Genomic DNA, 27,696 nt, shown 5'->3' on the forward strand with positions numbered 1-27,696 from the left:
TGGAGATTGTAAATGCAGCCAACTGAGTCCCTGAGGAGCTGCAACCAAAGGAAGCCTGGCAGAGCCTTCAGCTCGAGTTACTTCTTTCCCCAGTCTTCTAGACAGGCACGTTCAAGGGTGCATCTTGCTTCCTGCCAACTGTTTCTCTAAATGAGTCCATGGGCTCCTGCCGGCATTTCTCACAGGAAGGAAACCACGTTTCCCAGCAGTGGGCTCTGCCTTCCTTCTTAACAGATCCCTGTTCTCATTAGGTCTTCCTGATACCTGCAACTGTTTGCCCTGAGAGCCATAAAACTCTTTAAAATGGAGAGTTTGTTGCTTTAAAACCATGAGCAGACGGACACAGAAAACAAACTTACCGGTTACCAAAGCAGGAGTGGGGGCGGGGGGAGGGATATATTGGGAATATTGGATTCAAAGATGCACACTCCCATATAGAAATAAACCACATGGATTTACTGTATACCGTAAGGAACTATACTGAGCATCTTGTAATAACCTATAATGGGAAAGAATTTTTAAAAAGGATAACATAAGCACATACAAAAATATATACATATATACACACATATATATATGAATCATGTTGATACATACCTGACACTAATACAATATTGCAAATCAACTATACTTCAGTAAAAGCCAACCAAACAGAAAACACCATGAGCAGAGTGTTTACTGAGAGAAGCCTGGCATGTAAATAAGACCTTCACACTACTACTGTCTGGCAGGGGGTGGCATGGGGTGGGGGTGAGCAGGAACATAGGCGAAGGGAGGAGAGGGGCGAGAAGTGGGCAGGGGGAGAGAGGATGAGGTGTGGGCAGAGGGTCAGAGAGCTCAGCTGGGCACCCTGAGCAGGGCAGACGGGGCGCACCGAGGCGTCTTCTAGACTACCAGGGACAGGCCTGCGGCCGCACCTCAGCTGACCAAAGTGGGCGGGAGTGGACTGAGGGACAGGCAGTGGGACACAGTCCCCTACGGAAGAGCAGGAAACAGACACGCCTGCCAGGCCACTGGATGAGCCCTTTCTTCCTGCTACAGAGAGACGCGCACCACTCACACCCCCTGCTTATAACAAGTGAATGGAGTTCACTGCATCTGGTGATTTTAATTACCTGCAAGCAAAGTGATTTTACTCCTTTCATTTAGGGGAGCTTCGTGAAAGTATTAACAGTTTCACTCCGAGTACCTTCATTCATGAGGGCTCGGAACCCATCAAAGGAGAAGCAAGAACAATGAGAAGCAGGGCAGAGGGCAGGCTTATGGGGACCAGGTGCCCAAGTCCAGGAGTCCCTGGGGAGCTCTGCCCTCAGCAGCTTCAAGAACACCCCATGTTCTGGACACTGCTCCTCCGTGGCACGTGGCACAGGGCTGGGCACGAGCCTATCCACAATAGGAACATGGGCGGTTCCTGTGCCTCAAGACACTGTGGAGGACTGAGCCCCGGCTTTCTGTAGCTCTGTCCCTCGGCTGCCCCGGGCGGGGACTCAGCTCCACTCGAGAGAGCGAGATCTCCTTAAGCAGCCTTTGAGGAGCCCACTCTGCTGGGGAAGGTCACCTCTCCGTGGGCTACCCCGTGACCACTTCCCCCAACTCTTCTGACTTGTTTCAGTTAATTTGGCACAGTGGTAAGTGGCACCTCCCTCTCTTTGGAGAAAAAAGATGGTTCAGACTAGCACCTTGTTTCCCTGTCCAGAAAAGCAAGCAGAGAGTGGGCACCCATGTCAGCCACAGGGGCTGCAGGTGAGTCCGGGGATTGGGTGGGGTCGAGAACCAAGAACAGGCTTACTGGACTCATGGACCCACCGTCCTCCCAGCCACTGGCCCCTTTAACTCCTATGTCATCAGGGAACAGAACCTGAGAGGGACTCCGCGTGCCCAGAAGAGCCAGAGAGCCCTTGCCCTCAGCCTGTTAGTAAGCAGCCAACACTTTCAGGCAGGGGCAGAGTCAACATATTTGAGTTGTGGCTGGTCTGACAGCTGCTGAGTTTGTCACACAGATAATTAGATAAACTGCTTGAGCACAGAGATTCAAAATGCGGTGTCATTTAGCGGCTGCTACACGGGGGCCTTGATCTTAATTGAAGGCGCAATAGGGGAGAACCTTAAAGAAGTCCCAAATCAACTTCTTCTCGCTCCAGTAATTAAACATCTGACTTCTGATCATCATCCAAAGCTCCCCAAGTCTTGGCCGTGGGCTCCACTAAGTGGTGCTAAGCACCCTGAACCAAGGGCCTCCCTTCTCTTCATGCAGGGCGTTTCTTGAGCAGCCTCCTACACAGAAGCTTGGGGAGCAGGACGCCTCATGTCACCCCCCACCCCACCTTCTTCTGCCTCCCTCCTCCCTCAAGTCCCCTCAACTCCTTATGTCATCAGGGAACAGAATCTGAGGAGGATTCCTTATGGATCCACACCTCTTCGGCTGGGACCCTGTGATTTGTGTTGAATGGAGGGCTTCCAGCTAGGCCTTCCCATCCTCTCACATGGGGCCCCCTCAGGAACTGTGTGAGCCCCATTTAACATATAATCATCAATGTGTGCATTCATCTATGAAATGAATGGAACATCTCCAATAAGCAAAGGATGGAAAGACAAATCACATTTCCCCACTCATAAGCACACCCAGGATAGCAGGACATGTACGCTAACTCTTGAGAGTCCCGTGGACAGCCAGAAGATCAAATCAGTCAATCCTAAAGGAAATCAATCCTGACTATTCACTGGAAGGATTGATGCTGAAGTTTCAATACTTTGGCTACCTGATGTGAAGAACTGACTCACTGGAAAAGACCCTGATGCTGGGAAAGATTGAAGGCACGAGAAGGATGAGATGGTTGGATGGCATCACGGATACAATGGACATGAATCTGGGCAAACTCTGGGAGACAGTGAAGGGCAGAGAAGCCTGGAGTGCTGCAGTCCGCGGGGTTGCAAACAGTCAGACATGACTCAGTGAGTGAACAACAACAACAACATGCCAGCTAACAAGAAGTTAGAACCAAGGGAGGACACTGCTCTTGCTAGAAGCTCTGACGGTAGCTTGGGACTTAGGCAGGAAATCCCCTGGGCCCTGTAGGTTTACCTCAGTTAAAGGGTGAAGCTAGAAATACTTGATGAGGAGCTCCTAGACAGGCCATCTTTTCCAGCCCATGGCACACCCCTCCATCCCTGGGTGGGGGTGCTGAAAACTAGAAGGAAAACATGGCATGGTGGCTAAGAGTTCGGGTTTTCAGTGCTGACAAGACCCCACTTGGAGGAGGTGTCTCTTTACCTCTCGGATGTTTCTCACTTTCTCTATTCTGCTCCAGCAGCCTTGGCCCCCTTTTGATCCCCAAATGTTCCAGGAGAGCGTTCACATCAGGGTCTGTGCACTGGCTATTCCTTCTGCTGGGATGCTCTTTCCCTGGATATGCAAACACCTTGCTCCCTAACCTCCCAGCCTCCTCCAGGCCTTTGCTCAAAACTCACTTCTCATGTTAGATTCTATAACTTATTTCCCTGTCTTCTTCTCTGTTGCACGTGTCACCACCTAAGACACCTTATCTCTTGCTTACTGTCCCCCTCACAAAACTGTATGCACTGCGAGGGCAGGAATCCTGTCTGTCTGTGTATTGCTGTATTCTCAGTGGCCAGAGAAGATGTGACTCATAAGAAGTGAATGTTCTCTGAATGAATGGAAGGAAGAGTTCAAGCAGCAGCGCAATGTGGCCAGAGTTACCTCTTGGAGGGGTCACTCTTAAAGCCACATGGAAGATGGGTTTGAAGAAGTTTCTGACCAGGAGCCAGGACAGGGGGTCTGGGAAGAGTCAGAAGGACTGGGGCTGGCAGGACCAGGAAGAGTGACGATAGCACTGTGGGGGGAATGTAGTCAGACAAGGCCTGGAAAGCACTACCTGGGCTTGGAATTTACAAGGGCAGAGTGATCTTGGTGGGGACAGGAGCCAGGTGCAGACCCTGGTGGGCAGAGTGTGGGGGGAGCTGGGGACGTGGAGGCAGCTAGTGCAGGCAAGGCTTTGGGTGACTGGGAGAGAGGGAAAGGGAGAGGAGAAATGGTACCTTAGGGATGCCGGGATAAAGCCGGCTCTGCTTGGCTTTGGCATGAGAATACGTGAGCCTGTCAGTGGACACAGAGGAGGAGTGGTTGGAATAAGGAGCGGGTGCTGGGAAAGAACAGGGAACACTGTAGGGGCCTCAGAGACTGCAACTTGTTTCCGTAAGTGAAATCAATGCAGTGCGAGACTTTCTCAGCTCAATAATTTATTAGCAATTTTTAATTACTGAAATGTAATTAATTCATCCAAAGTGTGGCAGTTCTGTGAAGCACACCACAAATGCTAAACTGATAGCAGCCTTGCACACTTGCAGGGTGCTCACACTAGGACTTGCATAAAATCTAGAGTAAATATCCAGAGAAGACACATGTTTAAGTTATGTTTCTTGATCCTGGAAGCAGATACTATAAATAGGATGACTGGGACCCAAGGGCCATTGTGCTGGGAGGCTATCGGTGATGCTTTGATGCTGGCAGAACCTATGGGGGAGGCTGCGAGGAGGAGATGGTCCATGAAAACTCCCATTGGTCCTTGAGGTCTTGGGGATGTCTCTGGCTACAGCATGGCCACACAATGGCCCAGAGAATAGGGGTGCTGCAGACGCGACTCTGACCTTTCTTTTGGCTGTTAGTTCTGTGAAGTCAGGCCTCCAGTCCTGACCCTGCTGGTGCCCTCAGGTCCTGCACAGCCTGACCACCCAGCGGACATTCAACACTGTTTCTATCTCTTCAATAAGCAGTGCTGGGAAAGTTGGAGAGCTGCATATAATCAATGAAGCTAGAACACACCCTCACACCATACACAAAAATAAACTCAAAATGGCTTAAAGACTTAAAAGTAAGACATGACACCATAAAACTTCTAGAAGAGAACACAGGCAAAATGTTCTCTACCATAAATTGTATCAGTGTTTTTTTTAGGTCAGTCTCCCAAGGCAATACAAATAAAAGCAAAAATAAACAAATGGGACCTAGTGAAACGTATAAACTTTTGCACAGCAAAGGAAACCATAATCAAAATGAAAAGACAACCTATGGAATGGGAGAAAATATTTGCAAATAATGCAATGAACAAGGGCTTAATTTCCAAAGTATACACACAGCTCCTACAATTCAATAACAAAAACTCCAAACAATCCAATTGAAAGATGGACAGAAGACTTAAATAAACATTTCTCCAAAGAAGACATACAGATGGCCAATAGGCACATGAAAAGATGCTCATCATCGATAATCAGTAGAGGAAGGCAAATCAAAACTATAATGAGGTAGCCCCTCATACCAGTCAGAATGACCGTCACTAAAAAGCTGATAAAAAATAAATTCTGGAGAGTGTGTGGAGAAAAGGGAACCCTTTCACACTATTGGTGGGAATGTAAATTGGTTCAGTCAAAACAGTATGGAGGTTCCTCAAAAAAATAAAAATTGAGCTACCATGTAATCTAGTAATCCCACTCCTTGGTGTATACTCAGACTAAACTAAATTTAAAAAGACAAATCCATCCGTATGTTCACTGCAGCACTATTTACAATAGCCAAGACATGGCAACCACCTAAATGTCCATCAGGAGATAAATAAATGTACATGCATCTACGTATGTACATAGATACACACAATGGAATATTACTCAGTCATCAAAAAGAGTGAAATAATGCCATGTGAGGGAGCCTGGATGGACCCAGAGATTATCATACTAAGCGAAGTAAATCAGAAACAAAAAGACAAATACCATAGGATATCACTTATAAGTGGAATCTAAACTACGACACAAATGAGTATCTATGGAGCAAAAACAGATCCACAGACATAGAGGTCAGGTTTGTGGTTGCCAAAGGGGCGAGTGGGCTTCCCTGGCGGCTCAGCTGGTAAAGAAGCCAGCAGTAATGCGGCAGACCTGGGCTCCATCCCTGGGTTGGGCAGATCCCTTGGAGAGGGAACGGCTACCTGTAAGGTCGGCCCCTCCTCTACCTCTGCGAGAAGGTCCCTAACAGAAGGATCCTCCTGGATCCCGGGGACCAAGGACAGCACACTCCGCCAGCTAAAGCCGCCCCGCCCCAGCCACATAGAAAAACCTATCAGCTCGCAACGCCGCGAACCGGCAACCTATCCAAATCCCCATCCACTAGCCCAGCCATCCCTCGCAGCATATATAAACAAACTTCTAACACGGTCCGGGCGCGCGGATTTCCTCGACCTGCCCCGTTCGGGTCCGGGAACCCCGCCTGGGAGCGCTTCGCCATTAATGCCTGTAAGACATTCTTCTGGTGTACCTGGTCGTCTTTTACCTAACACTACCCACTCCAGTACTCTGGTCTGGAGAATTCCATGGACTGTATAATCCAGGGGGCTGCAAAGAGTCGGACACAACTGAGCGACTTTCACTTCACTTCAAAGAGGTGAGGGGTTGGGGAGGAAAGGGTTGGGAGTTTGGGATTAGCAGATGCAAACTATCATGTACAGCACGGCTGAACAACAAGGTCTTACTGTATAGCACAGGGAACTATATCCAACATCCTGTGATAAACCATAATGGAAAGAATACACATGTATGACTGAGTCATTTTGCTGTACACACAACATTGTAAATCAACTATACTTCAATAAAATTAAAAACAAACCAACATCTATGAGTGAGACAGCTTGGTGGAAAATGGCCACATTCCCCTGTGTGGAGCTCACAAGGAAGGCCAGGGAGGGTACAGAGAGATTCCTTTGCCAGGCCTGGGGAAGTAGCAGTGGCCTTTGACAGAATGCGGGTGGGGTCAGGAGTGGAAGGGCAACTGGAAGAGACTGGAAACAGGAAGGGGGTCAGGAGGAAGTGGAGGCCAGAGCATACTAAAGGAGGGCACACCCAGAGGCTCTGATTTTCATCTCTGGGCCCCTATGGCAGCTGCTGAGTTTCCCTCTCTTTGCTTAGGGGAGAGGAAGTGGCTGGTGCTCTGGTGTGGGGAGGGGCTGTGAGTTCAGGATAACTCAGCCGGCTTTCCTGGAGAAGCTCCCAGCTGGGCCTCTTACTGACCTGCACAGCCAGGAGGCCCAGCCCAGCAGAGAGGCCTTGCCCACTGACCATGGCACCTGAGTCCTTCCTCCACAAAGTCTCCTGGGGGAAAAGGAAAAGGCAGTCTCGCCTACTGTGAACATGACTTGCTGGGACTGAATTAAAAACAGCCCCAAATTTGGGGGTGATGATGAAGGGTGGGCTACATCAGCAGAGCTCGAGGACTAGGGGCCTCTCTGGGGCTCTGGGTCCCCATGTGGGGAAATGGGAAGGTTGGACTATCTTATCTGACAACTACCTAGGTTGGCACACAGGCCTATCTTTTACCCTCTTGTCTCCATTCCTCCATAGTCTCAATCATCAACCCCAGCTCCCCGTCAGGACCTGCATTTTAATCACTTGCTCCGTCCTGAGAGTCTGCATGTATTACCACTTCATGTCTGCACCCTATGAAGCCCTTATTCACTCTTCAAGATTCAACTCAATTGTCTTTTCTCCAGCTCCCTCCCTAGACATTCCCCTTTTCATTCTCAGGTGGACCAATCCTTCCCTCGCTGGCAGTTCCCGAAAGCCTTTCATGCATTCCAGAACCTTCCTCTAAACCTGGAATCAGGAGTTCTTGGTTCTTCTCTTCCACCTCTACAAGCTTACCAGGTGAACCTGGATGACTCACTACATTTCTTTTCAAAAAGTAAGGCAGTTGGAAAAGGTTTTGGAATTTTGATCATTTGGAGATCAAATTCCAGTCATTCCGTAAATAAACATGGAGGACAAATGCTCTTCTCTCCCCTTGTTCACAGGACTTTCACACCCTTGACGTCTAAGCCCATACCGAGTGTAATCACACGTGAGCAGGGCTCCTGGAGCCTCCTGCATCTGTCCCTTGACCGTGCTCCGATGTTTGCCATGACATCACCATTATCCTGAGTGATACCGATACTGCTTAGAGAGGAGCACGCGTGACGATGTGCCTAGCACTGCTCATTTTATGCTCACGGCATTCTATGAGGTAGGCATTATCCTCATCCTATTTTCCAGATGTAGTAAGTGAGACAGAGAGAGCGTGTGTTTTCTCCAAGGCAGCGTGGAATGGTCCCATGGCTGGCCTCAAGCTGATGCCTCTGGTCCTGTGCCACCTGCTCCCTCAGTGTGGGCCTCCTCATGATGCTTCCTCAGGCCCCAGCATTTCCCTGTTGTAGGGACCTCTCCAGCAGCATAAAACCAAATCCCTAGGATGTCTGCCCCCACCATAGCCCTGTGCCCGCTGCCCCTACACCTGGGGAAGCTGAGAGTCTGCCTGAGGCTGGGCCGACACAGCTGGGAATGAGAGTATCTCTCCCTGGCAGGGCAGGGAAGTGCAGAAATGCCCTAGAGGCATGGGACTCAATTTATATTCCTAAAGGTATAAGATGCTAAAGTAACAACATCTAAATACCCCAAAGAAGAAAAAAAGTCTTTGGCAACAAGTTGTATCTGCTCTGCTAACTTGTAACAGAAGGTTGAGTTTTTATTCCTGTGTTCAGTCACACTTCAGAAAAAAAAAAAGGTTTGCTAGTGAGCCTATAGTATGTTTAACTTTCAAAATAAAGTGGCAATTATTTCCTCTGATTTCATAAGTCTGGGAATTCCCCTCTGAAGCACCAACGTGCACTCACAAATGACATGCAGGATGAGGAAGCTCAAGGGTCTGTTCAGAACTGAACCTCTGACAGGCTCCTTTCTTCCATAATGTCATGGTTTGTTTAGAAAACTGCCTAACTATGACATTGTATCATCTGAAATAATACAAGCCTGGCGTGCGGAGTGATGGCTGAGAGGCAAGCTCCTCTTCTCCCACAGCATAGGAGATAGAGCATGAACTCAGAACGGAGTCAGGAAAATCATTTTAAAAGTGCCAACCAGTACGCAAATAGGAAGGCCATGTCACAAGATAACTTCAGACACAAACTCTAGAAGTTAAAGGTACAGAGAAATCTACCCACTCTCTTGGTGTTCACTGGAGGTATTTGGTGCTGAGGACAAATGTGACTAATTCTGCCCCGAGGAGAGAGAGAGACAGTATCCCACCTCCTTCACCCCCTTGACTTTTCAGATGTCAGGAGAGCTCGTATGGAAGCTGCCCATGGCCTCTGAGACAAGGCTGCAGAGTTCAATTTTGATTTTCTCACCAGTGAATGATCCCTAAATGATGTTGTATCTCATTCTGTATTCACACAGTATTCCATTGCCATAGCAACTAGAATGTGTTACCACAAGTTTTCTTGTATGTGGTCTTTGAATGCTGACTCTCCTTCCTTGCACAGCAGTAAGCACCGTGTGACCCTAAGTGGTACCCTCAAGAAGACACCCCCCCAACAAGGGTGTAGGGAGGGGCTCTGGCGGCAGAGCAACTGCTCTGAACTGCGGTGGCCCGGCCTGGAAGCCCACATCTCCCTTGCTCCACACACTCCAACCCCATAAGGACCATCCTAATATAGTGACTTCTAGGGGTAAAGAAAACCTCAGAGAATGAAGTCGTAACTTCTCTTTGTCAAGTCTGGTGGGAAAAGAGAATGAAACACGAAGGATTTTATAATTTTTGTTTGGACAGGTAGAAAGGTATTTTCAAGTTTCCTGGATCAATAACTCCCTGGACATTTGGGACAGAGACACATTGTCATCCTTGGAGCTCAAGACAGTGTTAAACACTCTGCTGCCATCTTGGGTGAGGACTGTAGGAAGCTGTCCTCTATACCCACCCTCCTTCCCCCAGAGAATCCCATCCTGCCTCCCTCTAGCACTCTGTCCATCCATTACCTCCTGCTCCCTGTGAAACCCATGGTTCTGGCAAAGATGGAGGTTCTCCCCCAAAGCACCCTCCTCGGGCTTGCCTGCCTCCAAGGCCACTGGGACTCTGGGGTCAGTGAACTGCTTGCTGGATATTCCCTATGTAAACACTAGGGGAGGAGAAGCCAGCTGGCCCTCCTGCCTCCAGGGACTGGAGCTGATGCTGAACCAGAGGCAGTGAAGGCTTCTCTGTGGGATTCAGAGCCAGGGGATGAGGTCTGCAGAAAGGGGAACCCTAGCTGCAGGTGGACATCTCCAGGAGAGCTTGCCTCTCAGCACCTCCCACCTCCACTCTCCATCTACCAACAAGCTGTCCACGCCTAAGACCTGCTGGGCAGGAGCGCCTGTCCCTGCTTCTGCATCCCCTCACAGCTCGTGCGTCTCCCTGCTCCAGGCCTGAGGCCACCACGAATTAGATAAACGATGACAACAGGTGTCATTAATACCCGACATGTGTAATGTGCCTGGCCCATGCTAAGTGGTTTCTGTGCTGCATCTTACTTTTCTCCACAGAGCAGGTGGAAACTGCCAGCAGCCCCTTTCTACAGCTGAGCAAAAGGCCCAGAGAGGCGGAGTCACGCACTCAAGGTCGCACAGCTGGCCTGCAAACCCAGGTCCCTCTGGGACCTTGCAGGCACCTCTCTCCATTGAAAAAGGATCGTTTGGAGATCGGCGCTGCCACGGTGAGTGGGTGGGATTTCACAACACCAGTGAAAACCCCATTGAATCAGAAGGATTTGGTGGATAAATTCAATCAGCGTGAAGCAGAACCGAGACCTAATCTGCTCGCCCCTTCCCAACTCTCCCGTCACCCCTCATCGCAGCAGGTTCTGTGGTGGTTGACTTTCCCTCGCGTGAAATGAGAAATGCTGTTTGAATAACAGATGGTGAGGGAGGCCGTGCACACTCTGATGTACAAATAAAAACCTTTAGAAAGATGCAGTCTGGGGGAATACTGGAAACTGGAGAATGGAACGTCAGTCTATAAAATGCAACATGACCAATAAAGCTGGAGCAAGTGGCCAAGTGTTTTTAGTGCTCACGGCTGCCGAGGCACAGGCAGGCCTGGACTGGGCAGGGCTTCCAGGCCTCCGACATTTTTCCTGTGCTTGTTTTGGTTTGATTTCCATATTGGGCCTCGTGATTTCTGAAGTGCCTCAGCATTCATGTCACAAGCACACCCATGAAAGGGTCCAAGACTCCTCCCATCACAGGATAAACTCAACAGTCCAGAGACCCACCTGCTCCAGGAACCCCTGCCAGGGCCCGTGGGCGAGGAGGGAAAGCTACCTTCTCTAGGGTTACAGGAGGCCCATAAGACTTGGGCTCCTGCATTGTGACTGCTCCTGCCACACGGACCTGATGCCTGGGAGAGGGAGGCCTGAGCTTGGCCCTTTCCTCCTGGAGCCCAGGCCCCCAGCTGTGGCCACACAAAAGTCCCTTTCTGTCAGTGTCACAGGCACTCACTGGCAGTGGGGCTCCATCCCAGCTTTTTCCTCCCCTCCCGGCCCTGCCCCACAGCAGGTCTGGGACATCACGCAGGCCTACGTGGGCTCCCCCCTACCTCCAAGATCCCACAGCTCAGGCCAGAGGACCTGTTCCCACCTGCATACAAGCTGCTTCTGCTGTCTCACATCACCTAGATTATTCACGTGTGGCCATTTGGGCTCAGCATCACAAACACTTCTACAGCCTCTGACATGCACCATTCATCGCAGCCAGAGAGACACAGAAATTTGTGGCCTAACTCTCACGTCCTGGAACATCTGTGAGCTGTTGACACCTTCCTGGTGTCAACAAGGCCTTGAGCCACATGTTAGTAAGATGATATTCCTGTACAAAGAGCCACAGGCCTTGCCCCTGAGGCTCTTACCCTCTGCCAGGAGCTGGCACTGCTCTTCTCACTCAAGGTCAGGGCATGAACACTTTGGTCCCCTCCTCCATGGAGATGGTCTGACATCCATGCAGGACCTTTCTTATCTTGCTCTGAGGTGCTCTAGACAGGCCAGGCGACCACTCTAGGCCAGAGCTGGAGTGACTGCCATGCTGGGAACCTCTGTCCTGGGGTGGGGAGGGGCCCATCTGACTACTTTCTATGCACAGAGTGACCTTCTGATTCATGAGACATAGTCCAGAGGGGTCAGTGTGCTCCCTGCCACCACCTGGCAGGACCCACCCTGCGAGACAGACCCGGGCAGTGTCTCTCAGCCTGGACCCTACGGACATGGGCTCTGCACCAGCCCAGACTTCCTGGGCCCTTCCTCAAGAGCAGGGGCCTCTGGAGGTGGACGCAAATGCCCATGCAGCACTGAAACACTGCTACTGCTTTTAAGGCTCCAATCTTCCTCTTTCTCTATTTTTTAAAAACACATTTAACCTGTAGACTCAGCACCCAGGTCATTTGTCAGAAAGGCATTAGAGGATCTGTGACAAAACCCACAAGCACAGAGGCACGGAGCCATCTTCCCACCTTTCAGGAAGCAGGCCTTGCTGCGGACCGTCATGATCTTCTTCCCCAGCAGGCAGGCAGCGCGGTGGAGCTCACAGTGGTTTTCGTAAACCCTCCCGTCTGAGCCACACACAGGCACGTAGCTGGGCCGGCAGGCCTCCAGGCATCGGCACTCGGGCTGCCCCGTCTCCCTGCTGAGCATACACCTGCTCCCGCGGCCGCACAACTTCTTCCCGCAGGAGGCTGGCTGCTCGTCGTGGCTGGAAAGTCCTGCGAGGCACACAAACACAGAGGGTCAGCCGCCAGCACTCGGGGGCATGGGCCACCTGCATGGCTCTCTCAGGCTGTGTTGGCCAGAGTCTGCGAAGCCGAGGCATCGGGGCTCAGGCGCCCCATGGGGCCCCTGTCCCTCCAATGGGTGGTGGACAGGAGGCTACAAGCAATGCCTTGTCATGTAGAGCCCAGGTTTTATGTCTGGCTCCCACCAAACATCCCAGACACAACCCCTGCCTGTCCTGGGAGGGAGGCGTAAATAGAGGGCCATGTGGAGGTGGTGAGGTACCAGTGGACCCTGCTGACTGACAGGCGGAGGGCTTGCCAAGGGATGGGGGCTTGAGCCAAGGTTCCTGTAACCACCATGCAGCGAGCATTTGCCTGCCTTAGGGAGGAGACCTGGCGTGAGGAGGGGTTTTGTGCAGGAGTCGGGGTGGGAAGTAAGAGGTAGCAAGATGTGGGTCTGCCTTGCTAGATTCAGAGAGCCAAGTGGAACTTCAGTCTGATGTGTTAGGCACTGGGGAGCCACGGTGGAGACTAGTGAGTAACAGTGCAGTAACAAGAAAGTGGCTCTCTAAGTGTCTAGGGACGGGGGCAGCCAAGGCAGGGAGGTCAGAGGTTGACCATTTCCTCTGGAAAGAGTACGGTTCTCCAAGACAAAGGAGCAGTGGCAGCACCGGCACTCTACTGCTCAGCCCTTCCCTGGAGGCTCAGAAGGTAAGGAATCTGCCTGCAGCGCGGGAGACCTGGGTTCAGTCCCTGGGTTGGGAAGGTCCCCTGGAGGAGGGAACAGCTACCCACTCCAGTATTCTTGCCTGGAGAATTCCATGGACAGAACAGCCTGGTGGGCAACAGTCCCTGGGGTAGCAACGAGTCAGACACGACTGAGTGACTAACAATAACAACAGTCCTTCTGGCATAATACTACAGCCTGTGTCCACGGGCAGGAGGGCTGAGATCATGGAAACAGCAGCTGCCACGGTGCTGTGTGTCTCCTGTACCCAACACACACCCATGACGATGTCAGGCAGTGGTGTCCCGAGCTCACACACCAGAGCAGTGGGGCAGAGCGGTTTCTTGCTGAAAAGGCTCACTTACGTGGACGCTTAAATAAGCATCCATCACCTATGGGACATTCCTCAGGAGCCCAGAAAACTGGATGATGGCCACATGGCATTAATGGCAACAGATAGGAAATTGAGAGTTATAAAGGGATATCAAAACACAAATAATTGAAACATGTATACAGATTTTATGGCCACAGAAGTCTTTGCTTTTAAGTTTTAATTAAATTTTCTTCAAAATATTGGCAAGACAGAATGGCCCTGGCAGTCAAGACTGAACTTTCAGCCTCAACTCCTACTCTATGGGATTAAAATGCCTAAGGAAAAAAAAAAAAGAAAAACTTGTTTTTGGTTAAGTCTGCTTTTCATCATTATAGATTTGAAAGGAAAAAAATCAGTTATCAGTAGATTAACTGCTTGATTCAATAACTCATTTAAATTCTTCCAGCCTTGGAAAGCTAAGAAATATTGACTTTTTCTTGAATCATAATAAACTAGAAGGTCAAAATATCTCTTAGCAGTATAAAAGTACAGATCCTAAGTGGGCGTGTGAATCTCCTTTTATCCACTTTGCTAATTGTTGGCGTGTCACTGCAAAGACTCAGTGGCATTCATGGGCCCCCACTCACCCTGCTGGCAAGGCTGACGGGCAGAGGAAGCCAGGTTGCTGGCTCGACAGTGGGAGGCTCTGGGCTGGAGGCCCCCCACCCACAGTGTTTATGGCTGCTTTGCCACGGAGCCTGTTTGATTAGCAAAATTCTCCTGGGTTACCCGGGAAAGTGCTGGCAGCTACTAGAAGAAACTAACAGACTCTAAAAATATCATCCTTTGTTTCTTTCCAAGATAATGATGCCTTTGTATCACAATTTCATCAACTTTCCCATGTGATGTGAAGGACACCCACTAGTGGCTCCATTTAAGAAACTGAGCCCAGCTTTCTGAGCCTCTGGTCTCACAGTGCCTGCTTTGGGGGCTTTGCCCTGGCTGGGCTGCCCACGCAGACAGGCTATGCCCTCTATCTGGGTACCTCAGCTTCAGTGTACCCCTGGTGCACTGCCACATTTCTGCTGCCCCTGCCAGTAAGAGTGCCCCTCTCTGAATCCCCTAAGCCCAGGAGGGCCTGCCTGACTCTCTGGCCTCAGGAGATGCCCAGGGTACAGAGCCTTTGTCTTCTTGCCCTTGCCCCCATCACTGACTCAGGATTTGTGAAATACAATAGTTTTCAAAACTGTCCTCCCTAACTCTGTTTAACCTCTAGGCTAGAAGCTGGGATGGGAGGATAGAGGCGGCCCGTATGCGGTGATCTGCTCAGGGGTGTATCTCTCTTGCTTTCTCCAAGTGGGGAGCTGGAGGGATGACAGTACGAAGGGGAAGCAACTGTCTGTAGAGATGGGCCTTCGCTGGGGTACAGGGGGCTGGAACCAGGAGGGGCAGAGCAGGAAGGCCCTTTGGAGACCACCTCAGTTCAGTTCAGTCGCTCAGTTATGTCTAACTCTTGGCAACCCCATGAATAGCAGCACGCCAGTCCTCCCTGTCCATCACCAACTCCCGCAGTTCACTCAAACTTATGTCCATCGAGTCGGTGATGCCATCCAGCCATCTCAACCTCTGTCGTCCCCTTCTCCTCCTGCCCCCAACCCCTCCCAGCATCAGAGTCTTTTCCAATGAGTCGACTCTTCACATGAGGTGGCCAAAGTACTGGAGTTTCAGCTTTAGCATCAGTCCTTCCAAAGAACACCCAGGGCTGATCTCCTTCAGAATGGACTGGTTGGATCTCCTTGCAGTCCAGGGGACTCTCAAGAGTCTTCTCCAACACCACAGTTCAAAAGCATCAATTCTTCAGTGCTCAGCTTTCTTCACAGTCCAACTCTCACATCCATACATGACCACAGGAAAAACCATAGCCTTGACTAGACGGACCTTTGTTGGCAAAGTAACGTCTCTGCTTTTGAATATGCTATCTACATTGGTCATAACTTTTCTTCCAAGGAGTAAGTGTCTTTTAATTTCATGGCTGCAGTCACCATCTGCAGTGATTTGGGAGCCTAAAAAAATAAAGTCTGACACTGTTTCCACTGTTTCCCCATCTATTTCCCATGAAGTGATGGGGCCAGATGCCATGATCTTCGTTTTCTGAATGTTGAACGTCAAGCCAACTTTTTCACTCTCCTCTTTCACTTTCATCAAGAGGCTTTTTAGTTCCTCTTCACTTTCTGCCATAAGGGTGGTGTCATCTGCATATCTGAGGTTATTGATATTTCTCCCGGCAATCTTGATTTCAGCTTGTGCTTCTTCCAGCCCAGCGTTTTTCATGATGTACTCTGCATATGAGTTAAATAAGCAGGGTGACAACATACAGCCTTGACGTACTCCTTTTCCTACCACCTAGTCCAGTGCAAACATCAAAGGAAGGGCCAGTTGGCATGGGCAGGTGCAGGGAGAACCCCCTGAACCTGAGCCTTGCCCTCTGAGATGCCCACAGCCCAGGCTGCAGCCAGCACCTCTGAGGAGCAAGCAGCGCTGCACTGCCCAGCTCTGATCGTCCTGCCACTGCGGCTCTGGGGGCCTCTCCCAAGCTGTGCTCTGAGGGGCCAGTATCAAGAAAACACTCGTGCCGACCTGTGCTCATCCAAGTTGCCAAGAACACTCAGGTTCTCTCCGACATGGAAATGGGCTGCTGGCACATATATGATCCCTAATGATTTGCAATGAGGACAAAAGTCACTTGAAAGCCCTGCACCGCCCTTCCCAGTCTGTGGCCGGCAGGCCCACAGAGAGCTGAGAAGGCTGTGCACAGGGGTTCAGGAGCCCCGGCCCTGCCACCGAGACACCTGCCAAGTGTGGTTTCAGAAACGAGCCCCTTGTCGCCACTTCCTCCTTGTTATTAAAACAGAATGAATTCCCCACTCCTACCAGGACGATGATAAACCAGTAATGGGAAAGGTAACCAAGTGAGACTGCCAGCAACTGCCTACAGTATTTATGGGTACGACCACGATGCCTGGAAAAGATATAATGCGCTTAATTTATAGTCATAAAGAAAGTCATTTACCCAGGTTAGAAACCGATCATCTCACCAAATAAGTGCTTTTCAACACTAATTAAATTTACTGAACACAGTCAGACATGGGAATTGTTACATGAAAGTTCTGGTGGCAGAAGAAACAAGTCTATCTGTACCAGTCAGTGCTAAAGCCTCCCTCTGAGATTCAAATGAGGATTCTCCACGTGACTGCCCCAGACCCGGAACTGCTACCTCAGGGCATGGGTGGAGGCAGTGGAGGATAGCAGTGGTCAGACAAGCCACCCAGCCTGAGGGGAGGGATCAGAGGGAGCAAGCCTTCCCCATTCACCAGGAGCAGGAAGCCTTTCTTGTTTTGTGACCATTGACCGCAGGGCAGAGCACAGACAATTTGGCTCTTTTGCTTCCAAACTCTGACTCAGTCTCTAACTGGTTCCTTGCACACGGTACACCAATGAGCGGGCATCCTCTCCAAGGAGGATATGGCCCGAATGGCACAGGAGGGGGAACCCCTTAGTGTTCCACTCTGGGATGCTCATTGCCTTCAGGTATGTTTGCCCAGTGCGGTGTTCCGATGTTCCGTCTGAGAACTCAGCCTCAGCTCACCCTCTGAGGAAGCCCCTCCCCTCACACAGCCTGTGGAGGTCATTCTTGGTCTCTCTATAAGCAGTACTGCCTCAGTCCCCTGGGGAAGGGCTTGAGCTGAAATCCCCACTACCTGGCCCCACCCCACCCCAAAGCCCTAGTGAGGTGATGGTGTGGTTTTATGGTGGCTGCAGAATCACGAGTCACGTACAGATGTGAGAGCTGGACAGTAGAAATAAAAAGGCTGAGTACTGAAGAATTCTTGCCTTTGAACTGTGATGCTGGAGAAGAATCTTGAGAGGTCCGTGGACTGCAAGGAGATCAAACCAGTCAATCTGAAAGGAAATCAACGCTGAACATTCTCTGGAAGGACTGATGCTGAAACTGAAGTTCCAATACTTTGGCCACCTGATGCAAAGAGCTGACTCACTGCAAAAGACCCTGATGCTGGGAAAGATTGAGGGCAAGAGGAGAAGGGGGATAACAGAGGACGAGATGGTTGGATGGCATCACTGACTCAATGGACATGAGTCTGAGCAAACTCTGGGAGATAGTGAAGGACAGGGAAGCCTGGCGTGCTGCAGTCCACGGGGTCACAAAGAGTTGGACACAACTGAATGAGTGAACAACAACAACGGTGGCTGCACACTCTGCAGGGCCCAAGACAGGCCACGGAGAGTGCGATGTGGACACTGGAGGTGAGAGGCAGCACAGGCAGTCCCAAGAACTGGCCACCCTGCCTGCTGATGGCCTCACTGCTGCCTGCCCTGAACTCCTGCCTGTCACTGAAGTGGCCTCTGGTTTCTGCAGACAGAATGTATTTGCACAGGGATGAAGGGCCCACCTGTCAGCAGACACAGGCATGCACAGATTATATGTGTTACTTTCTGTGCATCGCTAGGGATCCAGCAGGGAGCTGAAGCCTGTATCTTGTGCTGTGGGCAGGTTTTTTAAAGACCTGCAGTGAGGGCCTGCATTTGGAAGAGTGTGTGTAGAGGAGCAGTGATGCGGGCTGTATCAGCTGGAGCTGGGTAATGGTCACAGTACTTGCCCACATCTTCCCTGACAACTCAACCTTAGATATGCCCAAGATGGTCTGGAGACAGGGTGTCTGGTAAACTTTGAGTCTCTCATTGCAGAAGACACCCAAGTGCCTTGGAAGTGGTTGCAGAATTCAGGTTTGTATGAGAGCCAGGCAGAGACCCAGGTCTACAGCCAGTGCAGTTTCTACACACTGTGTGGAGTTGGGGGTAACAACCAGGCACTTCAGGAGTGCTTGCCAGTCAGCCCTCCATCCACCCATTCATCCAGTCAATATTTATGGAGCACCTGCCATGGGCCACTACTCTAGGACCCTATCCTAGGTGCCGGGGACACAGGCAGACGGGGGCCCTGGCTTCAGTTCACTGATATCACAGAAAGACGCACGAGAATGTGAACAAGTGAACACATACGGGCAAATGTGGGCTGGAGAAAAGGGCAGGAAGGAGTTAAACAGGGCACTGCAGTGGGCCAGCTTCCGTCTGGAGGTCAGGGAAGAGAGGAGGTGAGAGTGGACCTGAGATCTGAAACGTCTGAGATCTGGCAGAGCCCCAGACCCCGGACAGCACAGCAGCTTGGGGTGCCAGAGCCCGGGGTACAGAACAAGGCGGGAGAGGCACCAGGGTCAGGCCTGGACTGCTTCTGGGCAGATCTCACAGGGCAGAACCAGTCTGTAGAGTCAAATTTGCTGTTTGCCCATCTGTATCCCCAGGGAAGTGGGGTGACTCTGGCTCCCTAAAAGCTTCAGTCAGCTTGTGGGAACTCAGCATTGGAGGGGAGCCCCCTCTCCTGGGTTCAGCATCACCTGCTCCACACCTGGTCAAAAGGCCTGTCCTCCAATACCTGCCCCTGCCCCCTCACCCCCGACCTCAGCCCAGGCATCATTCCTCATATTTACACGAGCTTATCTAATCCTCACTTAGCCCTTGTAACAGCCCTCTGGGGTAGATGCACTGACCTCACTCTGAATGTGGCATGTACATCTGCCCACTTTACAGACTGGGAAATATGAGTCCTGCAGTGACATGCCGATGGTCAGACAGCAAGTAGACTTTAGGTGGTGGAGCCTAGATTTGAATGAGTCTCACCCCAAATCTCTCAGACTTGGAATAATAAGCTCAGCCAGGAATATGTGTTCCCTCAAGGAACCCAGGCCAGAAGGGTTCAGATGTCTAGTCTGGGCTTCTCCAACATCAGGACACACACAGACGTCAGCACTCCTGGCCAGCAGGATCTCTGCTGCTCACACATCCCAAGAATATGCAGCCTGGAGGCCAATTTAGCAACTTTTCTGAGGGCTATAGGCTTACAGCATCACAGGAGAAAGTCCTGCTTGGATTTTAGAACATGGAATTCTAAACCCGCATGTTGCATGCACGGACACCTGGCCCGCAACCCCCTCCCCTTCCATTATGATGTCTCTCAGCCTCAGTGGCCCCCTGCCCCCTTCCTCTGGCCTTTTCCCCTGAAATTGTTAAGGTGACTGCTGGGCAGACGTGATGTCCTCTCAGTGACCACACAGCGCGTCCTAAGCCCAGACCACTGTGTGCTTCATGAAAGAAGAAGTTTGACCAGCTTGGAAACACTTGACCAATGTTCCAGCTTCCAAAGCTTAATAGAAACATATGGCTACCTATCGCTGGAAGGTAATGGTACTTGTTCTGTGTGTGGCTCACAGATACTAAATTAAGGTCTGACAAATTGGCTTCAAAACACACCAATCAGTCAAAGCCAGAAATGCTTGGCACACAGAGAGGGAAGAAGGACTTCTAACCCTCAGCGGGCTCTCAATTCTGCCTGAGGAGCTTGATTCTAACCAATTCTATAGCAGACCAAAGCCCAGACTAGGATAGTACACATTGTCCCACCTCCCCGGGCAGGGTTTCTGGAGGTAACAATTTCTGGTCAGGGATGAAGAATGTAAGTGCCAAAGGACATTCCTCTAAAACCTGAAAATAGGACTCTGATGAGGATACAAAATGAGCAGTGTTTAAGATGTATTCAACTGGGTTACGAGGGACCCTCAGGGAGGTGAAACTGGTTCAAAGGAGAGTTGGTGGAGGTACGGGTGTTGCAGAGATTAGGTGGGATAAGACTGCCAGGAAAGACAGACAACTGGGGAATGACCTACAGGGCAAGAACACCATACCCTTTGGGGGTTATTTTTTCCACCAGCAAGAAATAGTTTGCATTTTTACTGGAAACAAATCTGCAAGTTAATGTGTAATGCATAGTGTGGGTCTTTGATGACACAAACTAATGAGGTGAACAGTGATATAATTCCCTAGTTCAGAATGGTGCAGCAATTTGGGGTGAGTCTGTTAAAAGTTGTTCTTGTATGACACAAGAGGACTCGCCACCCTCCCTTGGCCTTATTCCCAAGCTCTGGGTAATTTTCCCAATGTCAACAACAGTGGCAGATGTCACCTGAGTCAGCTGCCAGGAATTTCATCCTTGCCTCCTTCCTGTGGAGCCCCCAGCCTCACAAAAGACCCCAGGAGGAGGAAATGAGACTGCAAACCACCGAGCTCAGCTCTGCTGGACTCTCACTCGAGAAAGACAGATGAGGTGTGTGGGAACGTGAGGGCACGCTGGAGCTGGATGTGTATGGTGGACTCATCCTAGACCTTATGTGATTCCCGAATCCCACCCGGGTTTCGAGTAACTCAAGATTAAAGCTCACATTGTTCCAGCCCCGGGCTTGTTAGCTGTGTGAGCCCAGTCAAGTTTCCCACTCTCTTTTCCCTCTAATTTAAATATGAGAATAACGATGCTTTGCCTTTTACAGGATCTTTTTTTTTTTTTTTTTTTTGAGGATTAAATGAGCTGATTCATGTGAATGGCTTGGCATATAGTAGGTGCACAATTCAAACATTTGGAATGACAGGTTGAATAAACAGACTGAAAAATAAGAAACCATTTGGTTTCACTGACATAAGTGTACATAAGTGTGGGTTAGTTATAGTCTTCAGGAGGTCTGTCTTAATGAAAAGGGGAACAAATTCATACTGCAAGTATTGCCTGGTTTTAAAAGGCAGAGTCACAATAGCACACTTCATAATATCTTGAGGAAATGCTTCCCTTGAAGTTTCCCCTGCACTGGAAACTTGCTTGACCCAAGTTAAGTCTGCCCAGCTTTCGGGGGCATCTGAAATCACACATTCTCAGGGCATGGTGAGCAGCACTGGCCTGCAGCCTGCACTCTGCACCTCGGCCTCTGACCTGAACACAGTTTCGAAAGCAGCCTGGACGTGGGCCCCGGTCCGGTGGCTGTAGCAGGCTGCTCTCCTCAGTCGGTCCTGGTGTTTCTCTCCCCGCTGGGAACCTTTTGCACTGTCACGCCATGCCTCCCTCTATAGTGTATTGATGACAGTAAAGCTACCTGAGGCATGATTTCTAGAACTTTCTCCCTGAGGCCTCCCACAGGCATACTCCACTTAAAAGGGGCTCCCAGACTGCTAGCCTGGATCTTTATCCGGCAGTTTGCTGGCGCTCAGCACTTCTCGCTGTGAAAGTGGGGACCCCCACCCACATGGCTCCCCAGATAGTAGAGCAGGGCCTCTGTAGCCAATCTCCACCATCACTTCAGAGCTCCAGGATGGGCATGCAGTGGTCTCTCTGGTTTCAGAGCAAAGACCAGGTTCTACTTTTGCTGATGACAGCTTGGCACAGGGCCTGGCACAGAGAGGGCAGAGGAAAACATCAGAAGAAAGACCAAATCTTATTAACACACTTCAGAGACCTAAGACAGCTGGCTGGAGGTCTGAGTAACCAGAAATCAATGGTTCTAAAGAAACAGACATGGCAACATAATAGAGTAGAAACTGCGGACAGCATTTGGTGGGAGAATGGACTGGACTGGATTCTGTCTGGATTCCACCAAAGCAAGCTTCTTTCACACGTGAGCTCAGTTTCCATATCAGTAACATGAGGGGGTACCTAGAAATTCCTTGAGACTGGATTTAGGATGTCTGTAAGAGCTTGTGTTCTAACACGCACATCTTTGGGCTGTAGTAAAACTGTGATAATCCCGCCTTCTTTCTTTTTGCCTCTATTTGTCCTACCAGGTTATCTCAACTGGCCTTTGAAGGGTTATTTTGAAGACATTCTTGGGAAGAAAAGCTGCATAAAAATGTGAAGCACAATTGGATTTTTGCCCTTGGGAGAGTTTCCTTAACAAAATGGTTTTGTTTTAGAGCCCTTCCTCCAAATACATTCCTATCCCCAGGTTTCCATTCTTTGCCTAAAGCCTCTCCAGTTCACATCTGTCTTACGCTCTGTCTCCAGGGCCCTCATTTTTCCTCCTGGTACTCAGCTCCCTTGTCACTTTCTCTGGGTCCTCGGGGGTCCCTGCGTCTTCCAGCTGAGGGGGGCAGATGTTGCTGCTCTCGGTGGGTCCCCTCTCTTGCTGATACCTCATTATGTGGGTTTGTTTCTGCTTCTCCACCAGCTAATGATTCAAGGCCGTGACATCTTGGGCTGTCTCCAATTATTTCGAGGATTATTGTGGAGACACTCAGCATGAGCCACCAGGATGCTCCCTAACACTTTAGACCTATGAGCACAGAGGGGATTGCTAAATCCTTCCAGGGCCATTTACCTGCTGTACAAATGCTGCCCCCAGGTCGACACATTATCTTGGTAGATCACCTGTCATTGGTGTATCTTACAAAACTGAATAATATGTACTTCTTGATTATTCCTTTAAAGCAAGAAATGGAGTGCAACAAAAATATCTGATATTAGCACAGAAAAATTTAGTACTTTCTAGTGAGAAGGGTGGGCTTCCCAGGTGGTACAGTGGTAAAGAATCTGCCTGCCAATGCAGGAGATGCAGGTTCAATCTCTGGGTCAGGAATATTCCCTGGAGAAGAGATTGGCAACCCGCTCCAGTATTCTTGACTGGAGAATCCCATGGGCCAGAGGAGGCTGGCTGGCTACATTCTATGGTGTTGCCAAGAGTCGGATATGACTCGGCAACTAAACAACAATAACCACCAGAAGGGTATCAGTTTCTCCTCTTAAAGACCTGTGCTTTTCTCTCAATCATAAAAATACATGCTGGATAATATAGAAACAAAGCTCAGGAATAGTATCAAATAGATATTTCCATTTCTACTCGGGTTTGCCTGAACCGAGCAGCTGATGAGGCCTCTGGCAGGTGGGACTGGGGGCCCAGGGAGGCTGGCTATCTATCCTGCCTGAACAGCTGGGTGTGCTCCAGCTCTGAGCCCAGGAGTGCACACGCTGAATGGCGAGTGGGAGACTTCCTTCAGATGTCTCCGCAGGGGCCCAGCGAAGTATTTGGCATCTGAACCTGAGCTCGGGGAGCAGGCGGTGGACAATAACCATCCACGTTAGGGGGTCTGGCCTCCAGGGGGAGAAAGAACAACCAGAATTCGAGCTGCTGGAGAAGGATAATAGCTTCAACAGTCAACAAGATATCAAAACTCCAGGAGGAGTGACCACAGCACAAAGAGGGTCTTCAAGAGTCATGATTTTTGAACCAGAAAGAAAATCAGAGGAATTTAAAATGAGAATAGTCAGCACTGGGACTCAAATCTTCCAAGATCAAGTAGGGTGCGTATCTCAAGGCCCGGAGCAAAAAATAGAAAAAAAAAAAAAAAAGTTCTGAAATACAGTAGTCATTCTAAATAAAACCTTTAAGGAAAAAAGGCACAGAGGACAACCTCTAAATATGTCCTTTTAAATGGTCAACCACTGCTTCAAGTAAAGATCAGGAGCCAGACAGGGGTACTTGTCATCACCCATTTTTATTCAAAAAGGAAGTGTAATAAAACAACATGAAACATTAGTAAAAATTTGGAAGAGGCAACTAACAATTATCTCTTTTCACTAATTGTATATCTGTATACTTAGAAAACCAAGAGGTTCTAGTGAAAAAATATGAAAATTTTAAGAGAATTATGATGAGGGTGGTTGGACAGATGATAAATATGCCGAAATTAACCATTCTTCTCTTCATTAGCAAAATAATTAGAAATGAAAAAGGGAAAATAGTCCACTCATAATAATGATAAGACCAGAAAATATTTATGAATAAATTTAACAAGAAAGCCATAGGACTGATATGAAAAAGACTATAAAATCTTATTGAAGGTCATAAAATAAGATTTGAACAAATGCAAAGACATTTCATATTCTTGGGTGGGAAGATATTACCATAAATTTACAAATTGAATGCAATCTTTTGGGAATTGGATAAAATAATCTCAAGAAGTTTATTTGGAAGAATAAATGGCCCCAGATAACCAAGAAAAATAAGAAAAACAATAGTGAAGTGGGAAGTGCCCTTCCTGATATCAGAACATCAAACCAGAAAGCTGCTATGATCAAATCAATAAGATAATGATTGAGGAATAGACAGATCAATGACTGTAGATGTGACAATAAAATAGAAGAGGGTCCAGAAATAAATCCCCATGTGTCTGAAAATTCGATGTATGACAAGAGTGGCTACCGCATAGGGAACAGGATAGCCATTTGACAAATGATAGTCACTATATTTCGCCTAGCTATCCCACCTGGAATGAAACAGCATCAGAAACTTTTCACAAAACATAAAAGACAAAATTAAAGTAGCTGTGCATGTTTAAATTATTCCTATGAAATGATGAGTGAATATAACAATACTTATACACTTTGTGCACAGCCTAAGCATTGCAGTGTGATAAACAACTATGTACTCATCAGTGCACTTTAAAAAGTTTCATTAGTTTTGAATTCCTCCTATTTTATTCCCTCATTTCTACTCAGAGGTAAATATTACCTGGAATTTTTGTCTATTATTATTTTGTTTTTCTTTGTAGTGTGAGCTCATCTTTGTATTTTTATGCAATATACTGCTCTTTTTTTAAACGTGTTTCTGAACTTGACAGAAATGAATCACTCTGTACTTACTTACCTGTGAAGTGACCTCCTCGCTCTTATACTGTCTTGTTTCACCACACCTTTGCATATACCTGCAATTCATTTTCACTTATGGTGCCCATTGTACACACATGCCATTATTCATCTATATAGTTTATTTAGATTGTTGATTGCTTTTTCCCATGGTCCTCTTTCTCTCTTTTCTTTCTTTATTTTGGATTGAATACTTCACCTTTCATTCTTTTCTTCTACTCAGATGAAAATTAAATATACTCTTATTATTCTTCTACTCTTCAGTCCATAAAGTTAAAAATGTATAAATTAACCTAAGTCCAAAATTAACTAATAACTTTACCCTCCACAGGAAGAACCTCAGACCATATGAACTATAATCACTCCTCCCTTGACCTAAATATATGAAAATAGTATATATTAATTCTATGTTTATTCCTCATAATTCCTTCTTATGCCTCGAGTTTTCTTAGTTGTGTCTGTCTAAAATATCCATATTACCCTCATTTAAGAGTGATTGATGCTCTGTAATTCTATGTCCACGGATTTTTCCTCTCAACTCAATAAACATTTTATTCTTCTGCTCTTTGGCTTCCTTGTTATTGAGATGGCAGCTGACAGCCTTTTCATTCTTTTGTATGTAATCCATCTTTTCTCTTTGGATCATTTTAAAATCTTCACTTTGTTTTCCTGCAGTTTCTCCATGATGTCAAAGTGTTAGTCGCTCAGCTGTGTCTGACTCTCTGCAACACCACGTACTCCTCCTGCCAGGCTCCTCTGTCCATGGGATTTTTCAGGCAAGAATACTGGAGAGGGTTGGTTCCATCCCTGGCCCAGGGACGGAACCCGAGTCTTCTGCACTGCAGGCAGATTCTTCACCATCTGAGCCATCGTGGAAGCCCCTCTATAAGGTAAGTATGCAGATTTCTCTGCATTTGTTCCGCTTGCAATTCATTTGGCTTCTGGGAAGTGAGGATTCACGTCTTTCATCAATCCATCACAGCCATCTTTCTTTACATATCGTCTCTGTGCCACTATTTCTCTATTTTTCCCTCCCAGGCATTCTGATCAGACACATGTTGCAAGTCCTCATTCCACCTCCTTCTATCTCAGTATCTCTTATCTCTTTCACGTTTCCCATATTTGGCTTCTCTGTGCTGCATTCTATGTAATTTTTTCCTAATTCATCTTCTAGCTCCTGAATTCTTCAGGCTTTTTCTAATCTACTCTTGCACTCTCTCGCTGAGCGTTTATCTTTGAATGTTTATTTCTAAAAGTTCTATTTAGTTCTTCATGAAGATGAATGGTCATCTCGAGAATCTCCTGATTTTCTACCATATTTGCATCTTCAAAAATCATTGACCATATATATATTTTATGTTCCGAGTCACTTTGTTATTTATGCTGGTTGTTGCATGGTGTTTCTCCCCCATGGCATTTCAAGTTTATTTTTTTAAGAGTGATCTCACACTTCTTGGAAGTAGATCTGTGAAAATTCTGGATGCACAGTTTGAAGATGGGCTCATCTTGAGCTAAGCACTTGTGTTAGGTACTCTATCATTCTGCGTTAAGCTCAATTTTACGCTTGAGATTTTACAGACTACCTAGGTAGTCTGCATCTGAGCTACAATTTCTTATAGACATCACCATATGGTTATATGTTATCATGAGAGTTTTTCCCCCTAATTGTTTTCTACTCTTTTAATTTTGTGCCAAGACTTGAGACAAGCACATTTTCTTGCACTGGCTTGTGACAGGGTATGTTTCTTTCTTGTTCAGTCCTCCATTGTGGATGGAACCCCTTGGAGTTTCAGGTTTATGATGGGAAGGAGAGAAATTTTTCCAGATATATCCAACTTGGAAGGACCCTGGGGTTTGTCCTTGCTGCCCTGAATTATGCTGGGTGATCAAACCAAAGCTAAGGTTCACCCAGTTTGGCCAAAGCCCTCCAGGCAAAGCCAGCTTCCAGCTACATTACTCTCTGGGTTCCTGATTTCACTTGCTTTTTTTTAACCTCTAGGTATTCCTTACATTCTTACCAGCACATCAGTGCCTAAAAGGATTTAAAAATATATTTCTCTGCCACACTGCCAGAGGCAGAAGTTAGGTTATGACTTTTAAAAGTATTATATAACAATTACAAAGCTGAGGTAAATACAGGGATACGACACTCAACACAGCACTGGTCAGCTCTTTGGAAAGTGGCTGAGAACTGTTCCTGCCACAGAAGAGACTCAGGGAAGCCTGGGGTCACTGCCAGATAGCCTATTGTCATTTTCCTGAGGCTGAGCGCCGAAGAATTGATGCTTTTGAACTGTGGTGTTGGAGAAGACTCTTGAGAGTCCCTTGGACTGCAAGGAGATCCAACCAGTCCATTCTGAAGGAGATCAACCCTGGGATTTCTTTGGAAGGAATGACGCTAAAGCTGAAGCCCCAGTACTTTGGCCACCTCATGCGAAGAGTTGACTCATTGGAAAAGACTC

General features: G+C 48.4%; 1 protein-coding gene across 1 annotated transcript in view; it reads right to left on the reverse strand.

Annotated features, from left to right (window-relative positions):
* The window catches only part of FSTL4 (follistatin like 4), a 418,139-nt gene that overhangs the window by 212,577 nt on the left and 177,866 nt on the right, over positions 1-27,696 (reverse strand). Inside the window, exon 3 of the mRNA XM_052644158.1 lies at positions 12,347-12,595. Within this exon, the coding sequence (XP_052500118.1) occupies positions 12,347-12,595 (249 nt within the window). The remainder of the gene's footprint in view (positions 1-12,346; positions 12,596-27,696) is intronic.

This window comes from Budorcas taxicolor, chromosome 7 (genome assembly GCF_023091745.1).
Source record: "Budorcas taxicolor isolate Tak-1 chromosome 7, Takin1.1, whole genome shotgun sequence".
NCBI lineage: Eukaryota > Metazoa > Chordata > Mammalia > Artiodactyla > Bovidae > Budorcas > Budorcas taxicolor.